Source organism: Myxocyprinus asiaticus, chromosome 12 (genome assembly GCF_019703515.2).
Source record: "Myxocyprinus asiaticus isolate MX2 ecotype Aquarium Trade chromosome 12, UBuf_Myxa_2, whole genome shotgun sequence".
In the NCBI taxonomy this organism is placed as follows: Eukaryota; Metazoa; Chordata; class Actinopteri; order Cypriniformes; family Catostomidae; genus Myxocyprinus; species Myxocyprinus asiaticus.
In genome coordinates, this window is record NC_059355.1 from 11,729,306 (window position 1) to 11,750,973 (window position 21,668).

The 21,668-nt window shown below is 37.5% G+C and overlaps 1 protein-coding gene across 2 annotated transcripts; it reads right to left on the reverse strand.

The window, feature by feature from the left end:
- Positions 1 to 1,913: 1,913 nt before the first annotated feature.
- On the reverse strand, positions 1,914 to 15,966 carry LOC127448672 (kelch-like protein 41b). 2 transcript variants are annotated; one of them, XM_051711389.1, is made up of 7 exons: positions 14,765 to 15,966; positions 14,011 to 14,168; positions 13,713 to 13,820; positions 6,680 to 6,865; positions 5,073 to 5,219; positions 3,505 to 3,533; positions 1,914 to 2,895 (listed from the first exon to the last, which is right to left on the reverse strand). In XM_051711389.1, the coding sequence occupies exons 1-7, from the start codon at positions 15,872 to 15,874 to the stop codon at positions 2,855 to 2,857; spliced, it is 1,779 nt and encodes a 592-aa protein (XP_051567349.1). In that variant the 5' UTR covers positions 15,875 to 15,966; the 3' UTR covers positions 1,914 to 2,854. The 2 variants fall into 2 exon arrangements, with proteins under 2 accessions (XP_051567349.1, XP_051567348.1); XM_051711388.1 differs by having other exon boundaries at positions 1,969 to 3,533.
- Positions 15,967 to 21,668: the final 5,702 nt, after the last annotated feature.

The window sequence follows — 21,668 nt, forward strand, 5'->3', positions numbered from 1 at the left end:
ACTCTATTGATGCACTTCATGTCATCATGTGCCCTTTTGTAATTACTACAGTGATTAACAATACATTATAAAGTGAAAAGCAGATTTTTACAGTTTCAGAAGGTTAATATATCAAGTTTATTATTTAATAATATAAACGATGGTAATGCACCGTAAAATATACAGGCATCAAAATTACATCCCGTAAAGCCTGAAACGTGGTTACCGTATTTTTTACTGTGAATTTCTGGCAAACACAGCTGCCAGTTTTTTACCGTAAATTTAACAGGATTTTCTTTACAATGTGTGTGGTTGGTGCATGTTATATTAGTGTCATTAGTTTAGTTTCAGCCTGGTGTGTTTGCCCTGTTTTATTTTGACCTCAACCTGTTTATTCAGTTTCTCCTGAGTGTGGACCTAATAAATAACAGAAAATAAATAAACATTGTTTTTACAGATTTTGACATTTACATGTGCAGACATAGGACAACAGTGAAGTGAGCAAAGAAACAGCTTAAAACAGTCCAACTTGGACTCAATTGGAGTCCAATTTATACAACAATAAGGTGAAAAAGACTAAATTACTACAATATTCCTGTAGCATGGTATTTGGTACTTCAAAGTACTTTTTTGTTTGTCAGAGTGGTAGATGGCTTGGATTGAGAGAAATGTTGACTAATGGTTTTATCATTAGTGTTTTTGCTAACAGAATAAATTGATGAATTGCTGTGGATAAGGGCTCCAATATCAGTCATCATCAGAAGAATCCCTGTTGCTGGGGTGACCTCCAATTATGTCAAATAAATCATGTGACATTAACACAGCTTTCACCAAGTGCCTTTCAGTCTGATGTTAAATTTTGAACTGGAAGTGAAGCTCTTTGTTGTGTTGTTTTGCAGTAATCAAGCTGAACCATTAAGTGGATCTTCAACAGTATGTAGAAACATACGTTTGTTACACATATTCAATCTCAGCTTGCATTAATTTTCATGTTTTTATTCAATTACTTAAAGTATGAATTTGTGGTCATTTTTATTTTATTTTGTTTTTAAGTCATTAAAATGCATATTTAGTTTGTCTAATTATGTTATATTAGAATTAGAATATTAATTTTATTTCAGTCAATGAAAATATTTTAATGTAGTTTTTGTTTTAGTTTCCGTTAACAATAAGACTGTTATTCATATTCTATATAATCTGTTATACAACTAATTACATTTTCTATATTAATAAATTGCATTTCCTGTATGATTACTGCAGTAATTTATAATAAAACTACATTGTTTAATTCCCTGATGTCTCATGTTTATTTTCCTTTACGTTTCTTTAGATGAGCCATTTTGCTCCTATGATGAGTAATTGGCTAAAGTTAAACTTTACAAAACTTTAAGAGCTCTTTTTGTTGCCGTCACAGTTAATAAAACACTGTAAAAAAGTCTGTAATTTCAATGATAAAAGAATGTAAAATTGCTACAATAAATTTTTTTAAATTGATTAATCACCATAACATATACGGTAAAATATAATATATTAAACAAGACAATACATGTCATTTTACGGTAAAGTATTATAAAAATTGATATTTTTTAGATGTAAGAATTATGATTTTACCATATAAATAAGGGTAAAAATGTATGTTTAACAAGAGACATTAAAAAACAATGATCGAGCGTTTCAAGAAGTCCCTGCATGACCAGTCACATTTCATTATATTTTATGTGAATAGTTATGTTTCTATATGTATTGGTTATGCACATTGGAGGGTTCTGTGTTATATTTTAAGTAGTTTAATTAATGTTTATGTCACATGTTACCCTGATGGTGTTTTGTGTTTGTGTGAGTAACTCTACATGTGCATTAATTATTGCTCCTGGAAAAGGTCACTCTTGATGTACTTTAAGTTGTCATGTGGACTTTTGTAGTTACTACGGTGATTAAACATTTATTTTAAAGTGAAAAGCAGACTTTTATAGTTCCAGAAGGTTAGCACACAAAGTTTACATCATTTAATTATATAAACGGTAGTGAACAGCAAAATCTACAGACATCAAAATTACATCCCATAAATCCCTAAACTTGGTCACCTTATTTTTATGGTAAATTTATGGTAACCACAACTGCCGGTGTTTTACTGTAAATATATATATATATATATATATATATATATATATTTTAACAGTGAACCTCATAAAACACTACAACATAAATAATAACGATAATAATAATTCCTTGGTTTGTATTCTGTTAACTTGAATTTGTCTAGTTTCTCTCAATTGGGCATAATAGAGTTGTTTTGCCAAAGTAGTGAACTCTTTGTTTTAATGTTGCTTTCTATGACAGATAAGTATTTCATCAACCATTGGACGTGAGCAGCTTTTAAAGGTTATTTAAATAAATGCTAAATACACTTGACTCCACTGAATCTAACTTTAGTGTTTGGATTTGTTGAGCCATAACATAGAAAACAGTGTATGATGCATTTATTTTTGTCAACAATTCAAAACCTGAGCTGCTCCCCATTCATTGCATTTATTTTTATTTGTAATATAAAGAAATCACACAGTGATTCAGTCAAGCAGCTTCTCCTTACAGGACATGGTTTCAGTGTGTCTGAGCTATTGAGCATATCAATTGCATTCGAAAGTGCCCAACAATTGGGGTGACTGGCTTTTGGGGACATTATTTATAACTGTGAAAAAGTGGTGAAAAATTGCACCAACAGTCACCATCAGTCTAGTAATACACAAATCCATTTGCATTTGGTTGAGCATGTTGTTTTTGTTCTGTCTAGTGATGGCTATGCTCATGAGAAGAAAAAGAAGCCATCCTTCTTAACTAGTCCCTATCTGCATCATCATCATCATCATCATCATCATCAGAAGATCCAGCGATGATTCAGATCCATTGCAGCATAATCTGCAAGATGCACAAGAGAGTGCACATTTTGGTACTTTTTGATGTTTTGGGGAATTTATAACCACTGGTCATTGTATGCTTTCACTGTATGGAAAAAAGCAGCATGGACATTATGACAGAATGTTCACTTTCACATGAACTATCCTGCTGTTGCAAACACTCAAATTCACATGCATTCACATTTATCCAGGTAGGAAATACATTCAATAACTCCAATACCACAATAACTTCCACAGCACACAGCTCTTTGTTTTGCAGCTTTCAAGGAAATAAACTTTCTGCTAGATAAAGCCACAAGTAAGCCAAAATTAAGTTGGTATGGTTTAAATTGCACATACATTACCTAGTTATAGAGAACTTGAGTTTATTTCTATTATATTATTACCAATACAAAACTTTACACACACATTTCATAACAATTGTGTTGTGTCTAAAATGTAAAAGTAAAAACCCCAAGGAAACCCAGAATCTTTGTCTCAGCTTAGCTTTTAGTTCCCTTAGCTTCTCATGGAGAGAGTGGCATCCTTTAGAGTTTGGGCATTCTAGCAGCATTTAGATGCATGCCAACGCAGGAGGAGCCAGAGGCGTAGCGCATCTCTCTTAACATACCACTCCATGACTTCTTGTCCTCTTCATACCTACGGAAACAGCAAGAAATATACTTCAAGATAAATACAAGCTACTTCTTTTGACTTCTAGAATAGTATTTCCAGCTCTATTCAGGTGGGGATCTTTTTGGTAGGTTTCCATTCCTTTTGGAATCTGATTTACTTTGAGTTAAATTTTTTTTGTTTTTGTTTTTTTTTTTTTTTGTAGATTTATTGGTTGAATGACGCAAATGCTGAATGTATAGTTGTTTACTTTAACATACACTAAATTGCCAAAAGTATTCGCTCATCTGCCTTTAGACATATATGAATTTAAGTGACATCCCATTCTTAATCCATAGGGTTTAATATGACGTCGGCCCACCCTTTGCAGCTATAACAGCTTCAACTCTTCTGGGAAGGCTTTCCACAAGGTTTAGGAGTGTGTTTATGGGAATTTTTGACCATTCTTCCAGAAGCGCATTTGTGAGGTCAGACACTGATGTTGGACGAGAAGGCCTGGCTCGCAGTCTTCGCTCTAATTCATCCCAAAGGTGCTCTATCGGGTTGAGGTCAGGACTCTGTGCAGGCCAGTCAAGTTCTTCCACACCAAACTCGCTCATCCATGTCTTTATGGACCTTGCTTTGTGCACTGGTGCGCAGTCATGTTGGAACAGGAAGGGGCCATCCCCAAACTGTTCCCACAAAATTGGGAGCATGGAATTGTCCAAAATCTCTTGGTATGCTGAAGCATTCAGAGTTCCTTTCACTGGAACTAAGAGGCCAAGCCCAGCTCCTGAAAAACAACCCCACACCATAATCCCCCTCCACCAAACTTCACAGTTGGCACAATGCAGTCAGACAAGTACCGTTCTCCTGGCAACTGCCAAACCCAGACTCGTCCATCAGATTGCCAGATGGAGAAGCGTGATTCGTCACTCCAGAGAACGCGTCTCCACTGCTCTAGAGTCCAGTGGCGGCGTGCTTTACACCACTGCATCCGACGCTTTGCATTGCACTTGGTGATGTATGGCTTGGATGCAGCTGCTCGGCCATAGAAACCCATTACATGAAGCTCTCTACGCACTGTTCTTGAGCTAATCTGAAGGCCACATGAACTTTGGAGGTCTGTATCGATTGACTCTGCAGAAAGCTGGCGACCTCTGCGCACAATGCGCCTCAGCATCCGCTGACCCCGCTCTGTCATTTTACGTGGCCTACCACTTCGTGGCTGAGTTGCTGTCATTCCCAATCGCTTCCACTTTGTTATAATACCATTGACAGTTGACTGTGGAATATTTAGTAGCGAGGAAATTTCACGACTGGACTTGTTGCACAGGTGGCATCCTATCACAGTACCACGCTGGAATTCACTGAGCTCCTGAGAGCGGCCCATTCTTTCACAAATGTTTGTAGAAGCAGTCTGCATGCCTAGGTGCTTCATTTTATACACCTGTGGCCATGGAAGTGATTGGAACACCTGAATTCAATTATTTGGATGGGTGAGCGAATACTTTCGGCAATATAGTGTATGTGTGAATGCCTCATAAGCTCATGCAACTGGACAGAGAATTAGCCGGTGGGACTTACTGCCAGACGTCAGTGATCTCGGAGGGTCCAATGTTTTTGTCCTCCAGCTCTACAATTGCAAATCCACCGACTGCATAGAGTTTTCCACCAGTGCTCACGAGATTCACAGAGCTGCGCTCCTGAGGAAACTCTGTGAATGTGTCCCACCTGAGAGTAAAGACACAATATAAATTAATGATAATTATACTTAAAGGAATATTCCGGGTTCAATAAAAATAAAGCTCAATCGACAGCTTTTGTGGCATAATACTGATAACCACAAAAAATTATTTTGACTTGCCCCTCCTTTTCTTTAAAAAAAAAAAAAAGCAAAAATCAAGGTAATAGTGAGGTACTTGAAATGGCAGTGAATGGGGCCAATTTTTAAATGTTACAATTCTCACTGTTTCAAAAGTATAGCAACAAGACATAATCAATATGCATGTAAACATGATTTTAGTGTGATAAAATCACTTACTAACCTTTTCTGTGTAAAGTTATAGCCAATTTGACAACTTTGTTGCCATAACGGTGTAAAGTCAATAAACCCTAAACCCTAAAATGACTGTAAAAATTATGATTTAAACAACTTTACAGCACAAATAATACAAATGCTTAAACAAAAGAATTAATGTAAGTGCTTTTATAAAATTACAAGCCTCCAAAAATTGGCCCCATTCACTTCCATTGTAAGTGCCTCACTGTAACTTTGAATTTTTCTTTTTTTTATTCTTTTTTTTTTTATAAGAAAAGGATGGACAAATTTAAATGAAATTTTACGGCAAGTCAGCCAACTCATTGGCCATCTTTCAAACGCTCCCAGGTAGCTATTTTCTATGTAAACAAGTTGCATACAAGTGCAACTCCTATCTACTTGAATGGGGAAAGACCGAAATCTCCAAAACGGTTGGTCAAGATTACGATCAAAGAACATATTTCAAATCAGCCGTTAATTCTGACAACAATTGTATTATATATTGTGCTGCTTTAGCTCAGATCACACAAAAAAAAAACGAACTGTTTTTCAGGCTGGTTCACCTAATGCGCATGTATGTTCTTGAGTTGACAGACAGGTGATCAGTGGCAGCGTTTTTCTATATATCTGTCTTTCATGTGCAGAATACAAGTGAGTTTAAATTACTGTATGAATCGGTATGAATGCCAGAGGAGGCTGACGGCATAATGCCTCCTCCCATTAGTAAACTGACCAATTAAAATGGATATTCAAATGGTGCATCTTTATCTGCTTCCATTCAAAAAGCACCCAAAAAAAAGCCAAACGGAGGCAAAATGAAATTTGCCTCCTTCCGCGTTCATAACCAATCATTATCAGAGGTAACCATTCAAGCCAATCAGCTTTCAGTATCACGTTAATGCTCCATCAAGCCTGCTTGTGAGGTGGGACAACCTTTTCTACACCCGTTGACTTAAATCATTTAATTTCACCCATTCATTTTAATACCAGTGCTCCATTTCTACTAAACTGTCTCTGACATCATCCCTTGCCATCCCTGTCTCTGACATCTTTTTACAGTGTTTCATATAATGAGCTGTATATAGCTGATACAGTAGTTTGGTCTTTGTTCAGTTGCACTATTCATAATGAGGCAACTATGTTGAATACTTACTTGTTTGTTCCAAAATCATAGACTTCAGATAAAGCGGTAAGACCATCTTCATTCACTCCTCCAGTTACGATAATTTTTCCCTTATGAACTGCAGCACCAAACATCGCTCTGGACGTCTTCATAGCTGCCAGTTCGCGCCATTCTGACTGCTTGTGGTTGTACACAAACATTTTACTGATAGCTTTGCTGAGAGAGAGGAAAGAGAGAGGATTTCTGTGGTCATTTAATCTACTATAGTTGACACTTTTTTAACAGGCTAAAACCAACATGAAATCAACATTAACCCTATTTACTTTCTTAATATAAATTACTGGTCTTATTGGGATTCATCAGTGCATGTTATTTCAAAGAAGAAAAAAAAGTAATCTTTCATCAAAATGTAATAACTTGCTCCGGCACTGAAATGAGTTTCCATCACCAAGCCCTGTTATTTTTCAACCTCTCCATTCCAACCACTGTTCTGGTATGGAACGCCCAGTATTTCATGATCCAATCAATTCATGATGGATAAAATAAAGTCCTTATAATATCCATTGAATATCCTGTTTCACACAAAATATGTCACGTTCTGAAAGTATTGCAAATGCCATTTCACCCCAGGGGTACGTAAGCAGGTTCCAAGGGGTGCACGAAAAGAATTTGATTTTGCTATGTTGAACCTTTAAAACTAAATGTATGGCTCAAATAAATAATAACAGGGACTAGGGCTGGGTAAAATATAGATTTTCTGATTAAATCGCAGTCTTCATTTGAACATTTCCAATATCGTTTTCTTAAAATCCCCTGTAAAATCTTTTAATATAAGGTGCATCTCAATCAGCTCCCTAGTTCAGTAGTCAGGTTATTGATCAGGGAGCCAGCCATTTTTTGGCCTGTCTCAATCGCAAAATACTTATAAATACTTAAAAATAACACTAGTGCACCACCCCTGGAGTCGCAAGTTCGAATTCAGGGCGTGCTGAGTGACTCCAGCCAGGTCTCCAAAGCAACCAAATTGGCCCGGTTGCTAGGGAGGGTGGAGTAACATGGGATAACCTCCTCGTGGTCACTATAATGTGGTTCTCGCTCTCGGTGGGGCACGTGGTGAGTTGTGCGTGGATGGCGCGAAGAATAGCGTGAAGCCTCCACACGTGCTACGTCTCCGCGGTAACGCGCTCAACAAGCCACGTGATAAATACGCAGATTGACGGTCTCAGACGCGGAGGTAACTGTGATTTGATCTCCGCCACCCGGATTGAGGTGAGTCACTACGCCACCATGAGGACTTAGAGCGCACTGGGAATTGGGCATTCCAAATTGGAGAGAAAAGGGGAGGGAAAAAAAAATATAAATAAATAAAAAACACCAGTGCACTGAAACATTCACTCCCTAAAAAATCCCTCAATGCACCGTAAAAACCAGGGAGCAACGTTGCTCACTATGTTCCCTTACCGGATACGTTGTTATGTCTTCTGAAGTCTCTCAAGGCATTAAAAGACAAACCCAAGTGTAAAACTAAGAAGTTCAAGCCTTATTTTCTCTTTAAAAGATATGTTGTTTGTAATGTTTTTCATTCATAATTACCAAGAAAGGGAAACAATGTTTTAAATATTTGAGGTGTTACAAGGTTTAAAAGGTACTTTATATTTGTATTTATTTTATTTATTTATTTCATAATAACACTGTACGTTTGACTATCTTCAAGCATCGAGATCCTTTAACTGCAAGTTGAGAGTAAAAGTTTGGTTTGAATGCATGTCCAAAGACGATCTCCACGAAATCCATTTGTCACTGAATAATGTCTCCTTTAATATCCTTCTTAGTTCATTATAGTCAGTAGTTGATCATAAATAATAATAAAAAAAAAGAAGTGTTTCATTCTAGTCACACATACTGTTGCACGGATACATTAAAGAAGCCATGCAACTGGGCTTAACCAAAATTCTTAAAGAGACAGTACCGTTTTAACTATTGTTATATATGTTAATGCAAATACTTAATTATGGTACAAATTATACATATAAACAATAAACATGTTTATACAGTTGAACTCAGAAGTTTACATACACCTTAGCCAAAATACATTTAAACTAAGTTTTTACAATTTCTGACATTTAATCATAGAAAACATTCCCTGTCTTAGGTCAGTTAGGATCACTACTTTACTTTAAGAATGTGAAATGTCAGAATAATAGTAGAGAGAATGATTTATACCAGCTTTTATTTCTTTCATCACATTCCCAGTGGGTCAGAAGTTTTTATACACTTTGTTAGTATTTGGTAGCATTGTGTTTAAATTGTTTAATTTGGGTCAAATGTTTTGGGTAGCCTTCCACAAGCTTCTCACAATAAGTTGCTGGAATTTTGGCCCATTCCTCCAGACAGAAGTGGTGTAACTGAGTCCGGTTTGTAGGCCTCCTTGAACGCACACGCTTTTTCAGTTCTGCCCACAAATTTTCTATCGAATTGAGGTCAGTGCTTTGTGATGGCCACTCCAATACCTTGAATTTGTTGTCCTTAAGCCATTTTGCCACAACTTTGGAGGTATGCTTGTGGTCATTGTCCATTTGGAAGACACATTTGCAACCAAGCTTTAACTTCCTGGCTGATGTCTTGAGATGTTGCTTCAACATATCCACATAATTTTCCTTCCTCATGATGCCATCTATTTTGTGAAGTGCACTAGTCCCTCCTGCAGCAAAGCACCCCCACAACATGATGCTGCTACCCCCATGCTTCACGGTTGGGATGGTGTTCTTCGGCTTGCAAGCCTCACCCTTTTTCCTCCAAACATAACAATGGTCATAATCGCCAAGCAGTTCAATTTTTGTTTCATTAGACCAGAGCACTTTTCTCCAAAAAGTAAGATCTTTGTCCTCATGTGCACTTGCAAACTGTAGTCTGGCTTTTTTATGGCAGTTTTGGAGCAGTGGATTCTTCCTTGCTGAGCAGGCTTTCAGGTTATGTCGATATAGGACTCGTTTTACTGTGGATATAGATACTTGTCTTCATGTTTCCTCCAGCATCTTCACAAGGTCCTTTGCTGTTGTTCTGGGATTGATTTGCACTTTTCGCGCCAAACTACATTCATCTCTAAGAGACAGAATGTGTCTCCTTCCTGAGTATTATGATGGCTGCGTGCAGGGTTGGGAGGGTTACTTTTGAAATGTATTCCACTACAGATTACAGAATACATGCTCTAAAATATAATTTGTAACGTATTCCGTTAGATAACTCAATGTCAGTAACACATGCTAAATACTTTTGATTACTTCTTCAGCACTGGTAGATTTTTTTCACTTGTTTTGACATTAAAAACTCTGCCAGTACAGTAAAACAAAATACACACATTAAAAATACATTCTCTGAAAAACCTAAATATCTTATGCAGTGTTGTTTCTAAAACAAGATAAATCAAATTGATCTTTTTTAAGGATTTTTAGATATTTTTACAGGAAAACAATACAAAAATTATCATCAAGAATACAATTTTTGCCCTAATATCAAAGGTCTTACTAGAAAAAAAGAAATTATGATCCAAAGTGAATTTTCTTGTTAAAAAAATATGATCGTGCCTGGTAACGTGCATGTAAAATGGCTAGAAATAGCATTTTGGCTTAGCGTAAAGCTGACAATTTACACAAGGCTTATTTCTATTTCTTCTGCTCCAAACTTATTTCAAACTTACTTCTCTGTCTGCTCGTATGAATGTAACATATCATAAGAAAGTGTTTCACCGCTGTTCAAATGCACTTTGGATCACATCATTAATATGTATAAATGTTTTCCATCTGAAAGGACTAAATATTAAATGAAACAAATGACAATAACATTTTAAGTAATCTCTTCAGTAATCAAAATACTTTTTGAATGTAACTGTATTCTAAATACCAATGATTTAAACTGTAACTGTAGTGGAATACAGTTAATTATATTTTGTATTTTAAATACGTAATCCCGTTACATGTATTCCGTTACTCCCCAACCCTGGCTGCGTGGCCCATGGTGCTTATACTTGCATACTATTATTTGTACAGATGAACGTGGTACCTTCAGGCATTTGGAAATTGCTCCCAAGGATGAACCATACTTGTGGAGGTCCACCATTGTTTTTCTGAGGTCTTGGCTGATTTCTTTTAATTTTCCCATGATGTCAAGCAAAGAGGCACTGAGTTTGAAAGTAGGCCTTAAAATACATCCACAGGTACACCTCCAATTCAGTACACCTCCTATCAGAAGCTAATTGGCTAATTGTCTAAAGGCTTGACATTATTTTCTGGAATTTTCCAAGCTGCTTAAAGGCACAGTTAACTTAGTGTATGTAAACTTCTAACCCACTGGAATTGTGATATAGTCAATTAAAAGTGAAACAATCTGTCTGTCTGTCACAATGTAGATGTCCTAAACGACTTGCCAAAACTATAGTTTGCAAATATTAAATCTGTGGAGTGGTTAAAAAATGAGTTTTAATGACAACCTAAGTGTATGTAAACTTCTGACTTCAACTGTATGGAATTTAATATATGCAAGATATCATAGTAATTAATGGACTACATTTAAAGAGCTAGAATGTGACCAAAATGATTGTAACATTTGCAGGAAGGAGTCGAGAGAAAGAGGATCTAAATGCAGGCTTATTTAATTAAAACTCAGGAAATTAAACATAGGAAACTAAAACATGAAATCAGAACAAACCATTACATCCATGAAGGGTAACAACTGACAAAGAACACAGGAAAACCAAGGGATTAAATACACAAGGGGCAAACGAGGAAACAAGGATCACCTGGGACTAATAATCACAAGAACCAATGAAACAAAGACAATGACAACAACTACAAAACCCATAATCAAAACACAAGACAGGCAGGGAACAATAAACATACATGGCGACCCCTAGTGGTCACCAGGGTAATTGTGACAATGATAAACGTGGCCCCTTTAAGAACAGGAGTTTTGCGACACCGGAGTTTTGTGACACCTGCTTTCCGGCACTCTCTCATGTTAGAAAGGTGAGAACATACACTATGAAAGAGAGCTCTCAGTTTTGTTCATCGTTTGAGAATTCTTTGGGTAAATATAAAATTCTACACAAAATGTTGTTAAATTGCATGAAATATGTGTTCATGAAAGTCATATGTTATAATTGAGTATTTGTTATGGGTTGTTTTTTATGGATGCATATGGATTACATGTGTGGAGTTTGACCACATTTTGGCATACATGTGAGGACTGGGTGTGTAAATTTAATATTAATCATATCTTATTTAAAGATTTATAGCCCAGAGTATTTTCCAGTTTTGTGAATAGGTGTGATGCGTGTTGTGTGTGGATTGTGTGTGTATAATGAGAATTTTATTGTTTGAACTGTTATTCATGTCCTTAAAGCCTGGTTTGAAATGCATGGAATGCTTTGAGTGATTTAAGCATGTGTTAAATGCATAAAATACTGTGAGTGATTTAAGCAAGTACTTAAATATATAAAATGCAGTGAATGATATAAGCATTTATTATGGTAATGTATGCTGAAGCATACGCGTAGGCTAATGCCCTGTTTGTATTTTCTTTTGGAATTAGCCTCTATTTCATTGTACCCATGGCCGTAACCAGCTATGAGGTCATCGAGGTCCGGACTTTGGTAAATTTTTCATATTTAAAAATACATTTTGATGCTATGTACAACTGAATAAAAAAAATAAGCAGTTGAAAACTCCTTTGAGTGTCTGCATGCATGTATAATTTAGTTTAGACAGTGAAAGTGTCCAAGAACAAGATGTTTACTGAGATTAAGCGAGTGGTGTTCAAATGGTCATGTGATTCTAAAATGCAGGAGGGACTAGTGCACTTCACAAGAGTTAACATAGCCCTAGATAAATTAGTTGTTAATTAACTTTTGCTGATATTTCTGTAGTTAATATGAGTACATTTTTCTGCCCATCTCAAAATCAATGCATTATTGTCAAATGTGCATTTCTATGTGACAAAATTTCAGTATTAATATTGTTAACTGCATTTACGATTAAAAAATAATTTCAGTATTATTATTGGTTTCTGTCCTTTAATTTTTATATTTAATTTTTATGTATAGAATATGTTGCATTTGTAGGTGTAATTTTAGTAAAAGTCTTGACACCTCACTGTGGACCTCACTAATTTTCAAACCCTGGTTACGGCCCTGGTTGTACCTTATTTAATTTTTGTATTTCATTTCCGTTTATCATTATATATATATATATATATATATATATATATATATATATATATATATATATATATATACACACACACACACACCGCCGTTTTTTCTTTTCTTTTTTTTTTTTTTAACAGCCATCTGATAAAAACCCCAAAATACAGTGACGTTTCTTCATAACCCACCTGCTATATTAATGTGAATGTTAAATTATATTTAGTCTTTTGTACATGTCTTTGGCCTTTTGAAGGGGTACTTAAGCCTTAGTGCTGTGAGGGTACTTATGACAAAAAAAGGTTGGGAAATAAAGGGTACATTGAATAAAACCTATGTAAGATTTGTAAAATGTATTTTCGATAAAAACTCTGATTCAGGGTTAACTTTCTCTTCAAAAGCATCAGTTGAATAAAACTATTTCCTAAAAGAAATAATAAAACCAGCATGTGCTTCAGAGACAGTGGACTCTGGCATGAGGTGCATAATGGTGAATCTTCACCTGATATTAAAAACGTACGTGTGAGTCTGGAGTTTCCTATTCGACATTGGGTGTAAATGATCTAGTCCCACTCCCAGCGATTACTGAAGTGAAAGATGCAATTTTACCCACTATAGGGTTGATTTCATGTAGTGTATCAATGATATTTAAATAAATACCAAAGTTGTTCACTAAAGGCAAATTAGAATCTTTAGTAAAGTGTCCATGCTGACCATATGAAGCTAAAATAATTAAAAGTTCTCAAACTGCAGAGAGGATTGTTGAGACTGTCACAGGGAACTTTGACATAGCGTAGACAGCTGCAAACTACACCATATGTTCTCCAACACCACTGATTTCACTTACACACACACACACACACTTACTTGTCGTCTGTCTTTCCTCCAATGCAGTACACAAGGTTGTTATGTGAGACAACTGCATGGCCGTGAATATGCAGAGGAAGTTTCTTGGTCTCACTCCATTTCATCCTTCTGTAATGACATGAAATATTGAAACACCAAGTTTGAGCCCTTACCTACTTGTATGTATGTGAAGGGTACAATCAAACTGAATATACAGCTAGACACTTGGACAGAAAGAGAAAGGAGCAGTTCAATTGTTTGTGAAATAAAAACACACTGACTTATATAAGAAAAGATCAGCTGAATTGAAATGTCGTACTCAGTGTCGTAGCACATGACTGAATCAAGAGACTCGTTGGTCTGCAGGTCTTTGCCAGCTATGGCGAATAGCAGGTTCTCACATTCACCCAAACTGAACAGGCATCGGGGGCTGGGCATAGGCAGCATGGCCCTCCATTCAGCCGCAAGAGTGTCCAGCTGCAACAACAGGACAAAAATTAAATGCTTTTCAAATTTGCCAGGAATTACATATTTCAAACTAAGACAACATTTTACAACATCTCTAGACAATGAGTTGAAGATAAAAATAAGGCCATTAAGTATGTAATTGGCTGGGGTCAACCACAGAAAATCAAATTAGGATAGGTTATGATTCTTTTTACACTCAGAAAATGTATTAAACTGTACCTTGTAAATTATAACAGCTGTAACTGGAGTGATACCCCTCAAGGGATCCATTTTTGTACCTCTAGTTAGAGTTTTGGGGTAGATAATTGTACCCTTTAGAGGAAAAAGGTACAGGTACATTTTTGTTCCCAGAGGAACAAAACATAAATGTACCTTTAAAGGTACTCAACAGGGCCTTGGGGTACTATTATGTAACTAGAAGTTCAAAAAAACCTCCCTTGAACGTATCACCCCAATGATAGCACTTGTACCTTAAAAGGTATCAATTTTCTTGTGTACAGATTAAAGTTGAAAAGACCAGCATGAATTTTTAGGCTAATTGATCAATGCAACAGCATGACGTTTTCAAAGTAATTTGGTTTTTGAGGGTTCATTTGATCACGTACCTGGTAGAAGTAGCACTGCAGAGGAGACTCTTTGCTTTCTTCATCAACAAACAGGCCACCGACGATATAAAGCTGGTTCTTCTTGGTGCAAAGACTCACATGGTTCTTTGGCACCTGCTCTGACACTGCAGCCAGAAAACACTCGTTCTCACCCACATCGTATGCCACTGCTGCTGTTTCATTGATCATGACGATCAGATCTCGTCCGTACATCCCCAATCTACGGTTATCATTCAAGTACCCTGGCAACAACTCCTCTTCTTCTCCTCCGGCCTCACCATTTACCTCACCTTCCTTCTTCTCCATCTTCTTCTCAGGGAGTTTTCCTCCAAAGGCATCTTTGATGACTTGCAGCTTCTTCAAGAGTTCTGGATCAGCCTTGATGATGTCATCAGTCTCAACTTTCTCCCGGAAGTACTTTTCAGGAAGCAGACGGAAGCGGATGCACTCAAACGCTTCCCCTAGACTCTTGGCACGCTTTGCCTTGTCGCTGCGCACCCACTTCATCACTGACTCGAACACGACTTCCTCTTTTTCCACGTTGAGCGTGTCTCCACCAATCAGGGCCAAGAGCTCATGGGGTGCCAGCTGAAGGAACTCCTCCTCAGCAGCCACAGTTTCAAAGCGGTCTGCAATGTAGTCACGTGCTGCTATGGCAAGTCTGGGAACGCTGAGGACCAGGCCAAGCCTGAAGACGGCAAGACAATTGGACAAGGACAGCTTCTTCTGGAGATAATTCACGCATACTGTAAACACTGAGGGTATCTGGAAACGGTTCGCCACAGCAAATATCTCCTGAACGTTGTCGTCCGTCAAGTCAATCTCAGCAGAGTACAAGTATTGGATGATCATATCCATGATGGTGGGATCTACATCATCCAGAACCACTTCCTTGCCACTTTCCTTCTCCTTGCCGTCCTCCGAGAAGAACAGCTCTCTGAAGTAGGGGCTGCAGGCGGCCATGATCAAGCGGTGGCAAGGAAAGCAGCGGTCACCGATTTTCAAAGTGCAGTCCACAAACTTGTTCTCATTCAAGAGTTCCTTCAATCCATCCTGAAGCAAGGTGCTCTGGAATAGCCGCAGTTCCTCCTTAATGGCTTTTGGATCCATGATATTGTGTTTTGAGATGGGAATTTGAGGACTAGGAAAGAAAAAAGGAGATAAGGTGGCCGCAGGTCTGCTTGCCACACGGTCCGAGTTGGAAAAGGACAGAGTGGTGAAAAGATTCCCAGGCTGAAGGGGTTGTTATTTAATCCTGCCATTCTAAATATAACCCTCCTCTTGTCCACCCCCACTGCCTCTGTCATCCCTCAATCTTAGTTGTGAAGAGGGGGATAGTGGAGAGGGGGATAGTGGGTCAGGCCAGTGCCTAGACATCAGCTGTCACAGCGGGACAGGACACATAAAAATCAGAGGAGATCCATGAATCTGCAAGTTTTATTCATTCAAAGGGAATAACAAGAAGAGAGTTTATATGTAGGCATTATTTGTAGGCATTTCTGGTCCCAGTTTCTATGTGTGAATCTGTCTATTTGTCAAATTCACCACACAAATGTAGCACTAGCAGGAGCTAGACAGCTGCGACTACAACAGGTGATGAGCCATTTTCAGCTACCTCAACCACCTGGTGCCTTCAGAGTCACCCAAACTTTATTATTCATACGCCAGATCCTGAAAGGAGCGATTTTCAACAACTCAAATAAAACTATAAATGTAAAAATAGTTAGTTACATTTGCAGGAACCACTTCTATACTGTACATTATTAGACCACAAATGTGCAAATTAAGCAAAAGATTAGGCCAGTGATTCCCAACCGAGGGTATGTAAGCAGGTTCCAGGTACCTAATAAAAATCACAAATATGGCTTCAAATAAAAATAATAAAATTAAGGATAGGTAAAAATACTGATTTTTCATTTAATTGTGATCTCCATTTGAACAATTCTGATATTGATCTTTTACACTATGTGAAGATTGGCACCGAGATTTTTTCACTGTGTGGAGAGTAAAAGTTAGGTTTGACTCGTCACGTGTAACGTGTGTCCAAAGATGAGATCCATTTATCATTGAATAATGTTTTTTTTTTTAAATACCTTCTCTGTTCTTTACAGTCAAAAAAGAAGTAGTAAGAAAAAAAAGAAACATTAATTCTAATCAAACATAGAAGGGATGCACTAAAGAAACCATGCGCATTGTGTCTCGTTAATATGTGCTGGCTGGCTGAACTACCTCCAGGTAGTCTTAAAGAGACAGTACCATTTTAGCGCTTGCTCTAATTTTAAATAGTGTAAATTATGCATGTAAACAATAAACATGTAATAAAACATACAGTGTGTAAGCAATATAATATATGCAATTTAAGACATATTTATTGATGGAATCCATGGAATGTGTATATTTTTGAAAAACTTAATTGTGACCAAAATTATGAAAAACAAATGATTAAATACAATTTGTAAAATTAATATTTCCTAATGTACCAAGTTAGAATTACCCCTGTATAATTAACAGCATTAGCTAAGAGACTATTTCTTTCATATGTAAGCAATAAGTGAAATATAATTGATTACTATCATTAATAATAATCAATATTAATGATAATGTAAAATGATATAGTCTTTGGTACACATCTAAATTTTTTGTTGATGGAGTACTTTAGCCTTACTGATGGTGCTATGGGGGTAATTATGGCAAAAAAGTTTGGGAAACATTGGATTAGGCTAATACTTAAGGTAATCTACAATACAAAGAGAAATAAACTAAACTTTATGCTTAGGATGAATCACTTATGTTGTAGCATTCCTCATTTTTATGTCACTATAGTGAAAAGTGTCTGTTGAAATGATAAATGTAACTGTCCAGATAAGGCCACGTCCACACTAATATGTTTAACGAAAACAGAGGCTTTTGAAAATGCTCTCCATAACCTGTTTTTCTTCTTTCTTTATTTTTTTACAGAGCCTAGAGCTGTCACAGCTATTGGTGTGATTTCTCGACACTGATATCTGCCAGGCAGTACAGACATTTTCTGCTTGTTGTTTCATTGTTCTGGTAAATGACTAACACATACCAGTTTACTGCCAGATTTTTCAGTAGACTCTACATTACGGCATTACATTTAATTTTTAGAGTCTGATCTCTCAGTTATTTGTGGTTGTTTTGCCCCAATTATTATATTTCATCTGTCTGGCTTTGCATTACTTCAAGCTTGTAAAACTCTATGCCACCTGTTAGCTCAACATTTTCAATGAATGACTAGATGAATGAATAACCCTCTGATTTTATAACACCCCAAAACTGCCAAACTGTTTTTCTGACCAATGGCAGATGGGGAGTTGTTTAGGGAAAATTTCATTTAAAGGTGCTGCAAGAGATTCTTTTTTAATACCACACAAAAATGACCCAACAGATAGCACTGAAATAGGTTTTGTGAGTAATCTCACCTGTTTCTATGACAGCCCTAGGCTCCGTAAACAGCAAAAGAGTCGAGAGTGGCCCACGTTTTTTTTTTTAGCCAATTAGTAAACTAACCAAACAGAAAATGCTCTCTGACTGGCAATCATGTTTGTTGACATTGGGTTGGCTGACATATCTTTTGAGGGCGGGATTTGGAAAGAGTGTGTGTGGTTGAAGTTAGCAAAATGTCTGAAATTTTGCCTTTAGAAAATTCATAAGAAATCTTAAATAAAAAATCTACCATAATCAAAACCAGAGTTCAGTGAAAGGCAGCAAAAATCTTCACTGAGCTTAACGATGCACCATACCATGAGAAAACGTGCATTAGTAAACATCAGAGCTCTTCTTTAGTGTTCCAGAACAATTAACTTTATACTAGATTTGTTGAAAGCGGAACAGCTAAGCTATTTATCCACTTACAAAATATTTTATTATAAATGAACATACAAGATACAAAATGACAAACTGAATTATATTGATATCATTAGCTCTTAAAGACCACATTTAATTTATTACAAAAGTATAAAAAAAAAATACAAATTCACTTACTCAATATTATGTATCTATTTTTATTTATTTTTTTCAGAATTTGCTCATGTCATTCCAAACACATATGCGGAACACAAAAGATGTTTTAATGAATTTCTTTGTCCGTCTTTTCAATACAATGGCACTGGATAGTGACTCACTTTAAAGCTTTAAATATGACCCAAAAAATGACCCAAAAGTACTATAGAAGTAGCCCATGTGGCTCGTGAAACATATTCCAAGTCTTCTGAAGCCATTCAACGAAAATGAAATGCAAGTAATTTTTCTTGGCGTCTGTTGCAAGTTCAAGAGCGCTACAAGAGAAGCTTGTTCACAATGGCTTGCGTGTTTAAGCGCTACAAACTCAATTATGGCACAAATTACATTTTTGGGTAAACCATTCCTTTAAAAAGGTCTGAAATTGACATCTCATTGAAGTGTTTCTTGCATAAAAGTTAATGTACTGGGAATAAAATTCGGGGTGGGGGGGGGTTGCTGTCCTTTTCTGCATATCGCTGCCCCCTTCCGGCCCACCGAGAAAAGTCCAATGGCCAGCCCACGCCTGGGTGTCACCAGGAGGCAGTGCCCCCTCAGCCAGACTAATGTGCCCCCTCAGTCAAAATGTTGTGCTTGAACAAATTTGTATAATTTAGTTACTATCTTTCAAATGTGTTTTACGTTCTGATTGACAGCCTAAATATGCAACTACATAGTAAAATAAATATATAAATAATGTAAATTAATCCTTAAACTCACTTTGTGGTGAGTGATTGAAAGTGCTGAATCCCTATCACTGAATCAGGTTAAATTTAGGGGCGGGAGTTACGCTGTCTGGCTCAGCGCTCTTCTTAATTAGAAAAAAAAAAAATGTCGGGTCGCCTGCATGTGACCCGCCATATTCAATCAGAGGCTCAAAGAAGGAAATGGATTTAAGAAAATGGCTTACGCATGGTAGCCTCCATAAAACAACCTCAACAACGGATCCAAATATGATAAGGCAAGTAGAAGTCATTATGGTGACACTTTTACTGCCACCGTAGAGACAGGGTCATCAGCCACTTGCGCACCGGCAGACACTAGCTGCAACACTGTTGATGAGACTAGCAGTTATGTCAAGCTTGACAAGCATAGGTATAGGAGCAGCCCCCATTCTACACCATCGGACTGAACTGCATCTAAAGTTGGGCCTCCAGAAGATCTTGGCATCTCCTAGCCAAACCAAGTTATCCTGGCGAAATACCCCTGTCGTCTGTTTCAAGACAAAAAGTGCTCATTTGTCAGCTCTTTGTTCGTGAATAGAGAGTTTAAGTGATGCAGCGTTCCGTTATCCCTGCCTAAAGTTATGCTCTTCGGGAAATACTGTTGACACCACTTTCACAGTTACTGGGTACAGCCACTGGAAACATGCAACGGAAATGGGAAAGGGATTCCGTAGGCATGTGACATCAAAAGAACATCTCGTCTGCCAAGCCATGTGGACGGAGCGAGTGAGGCGCGAGGACAGAGGCAGAGAAATATCCACACTCGTAAATAATGAGCAACTGAAGAGGAACAGGTACTACATATCTTCTATTATTGATGTGATTGTGTTCCTTGTAAGACACCAGTTACCTTTAAGGGGAAAGCTGGAAGCATTTGATGCTGTAGACGGGGAGGCCACGGATTATTTCTCTCTTTATTTGATTACACAGTGAGCAAAGACACAGTATTAGCTGACATCATAAAATCTGTCCCACGTAATGCTACGTATATGTCTCATGATATTCAGAATTAACTCATTGGAATTATGAGCAGTATTGTCACAGAGGAAATCGTTAAAGAAATTGGTGATGCATGGTACACTATAAAAGGTAGATGGAACTCGAGAGCCAACAGGATTGGAAAACATACTGATAGTCATTCGTTTTGTCTCAGAAACATATGAGGTAAATGAACGGCTGCTAACAATAGCTACTGCTAATGCAGGGGATGCTCAAATGTTGACTGACACAATACTGGCAGCGCTGACTAAAGCTGGCCTGTCCTCATCTAAGATTTTGAGCCAGGTCTATGACCGAGCTTCACTCATGTCCAGATAGCATGGTGATGTGCAGAAGGTTTTACAAGGGTGACTGGACAGAGAAATACCATATGTTCAATCACCAGCTTCATCTGGATGTCTCTCATGCATTGTCAGTTGAGCAAGCTGTCAAAGATTTTTTTGACATCTGTGGCACGTTGTATAAATTCATCAAAAAGCCTACTGTATCTCTCAATTACAAGGGTTAGCGATTAAAGCGCTTACTTGACCAACGATGGATGGGTCATCTTGCTACTATATCGGTTATTCTGACTTCATACAAGGACATCACCACAGAACTCTCAGAGGTTAACAATACATGAGCCTTTGGCTCAGAAGTAAGAATGGAGGCGGTTGGATTTCTTAGAGAGATCTCCCAACACAGTTTCATATTCATCGCCCATCTCATCCATACAGTCCTTGAACTACCCAAAAATGATACTTCAAGGAGAGGAAACCGACCTGTTGATGGGACTCAAATTGGTAACTAGTGCTGCTGTGTGTGTGCGTAATCTTCACACAGATGACCAATTCACTCAGTTATGGGACACCGCAACTGCTACCACCAATAATGGCATGACCCCTGAAGCATCAAAACGGAGACGTACAAGAACTGCACACCTGGACATGTACGTGGTCAGTGAGAATTGGATGGAGGGACAATGAAAAGACTGAATTAAAGAGACTGTATTATAGCGCAATAGATGCTATACTTAGAGAGATGGACACACGCTTCAGTGAGCACAACAGCAAGCTGGCAAACGCACTTGCGGCTTTGGATCCGGAGAACGAAACTTTCCTGGATATTGACTCCATTAAACACCTCATGGAATTAATTGCTTCCCCCATTGCTGAGGCAGA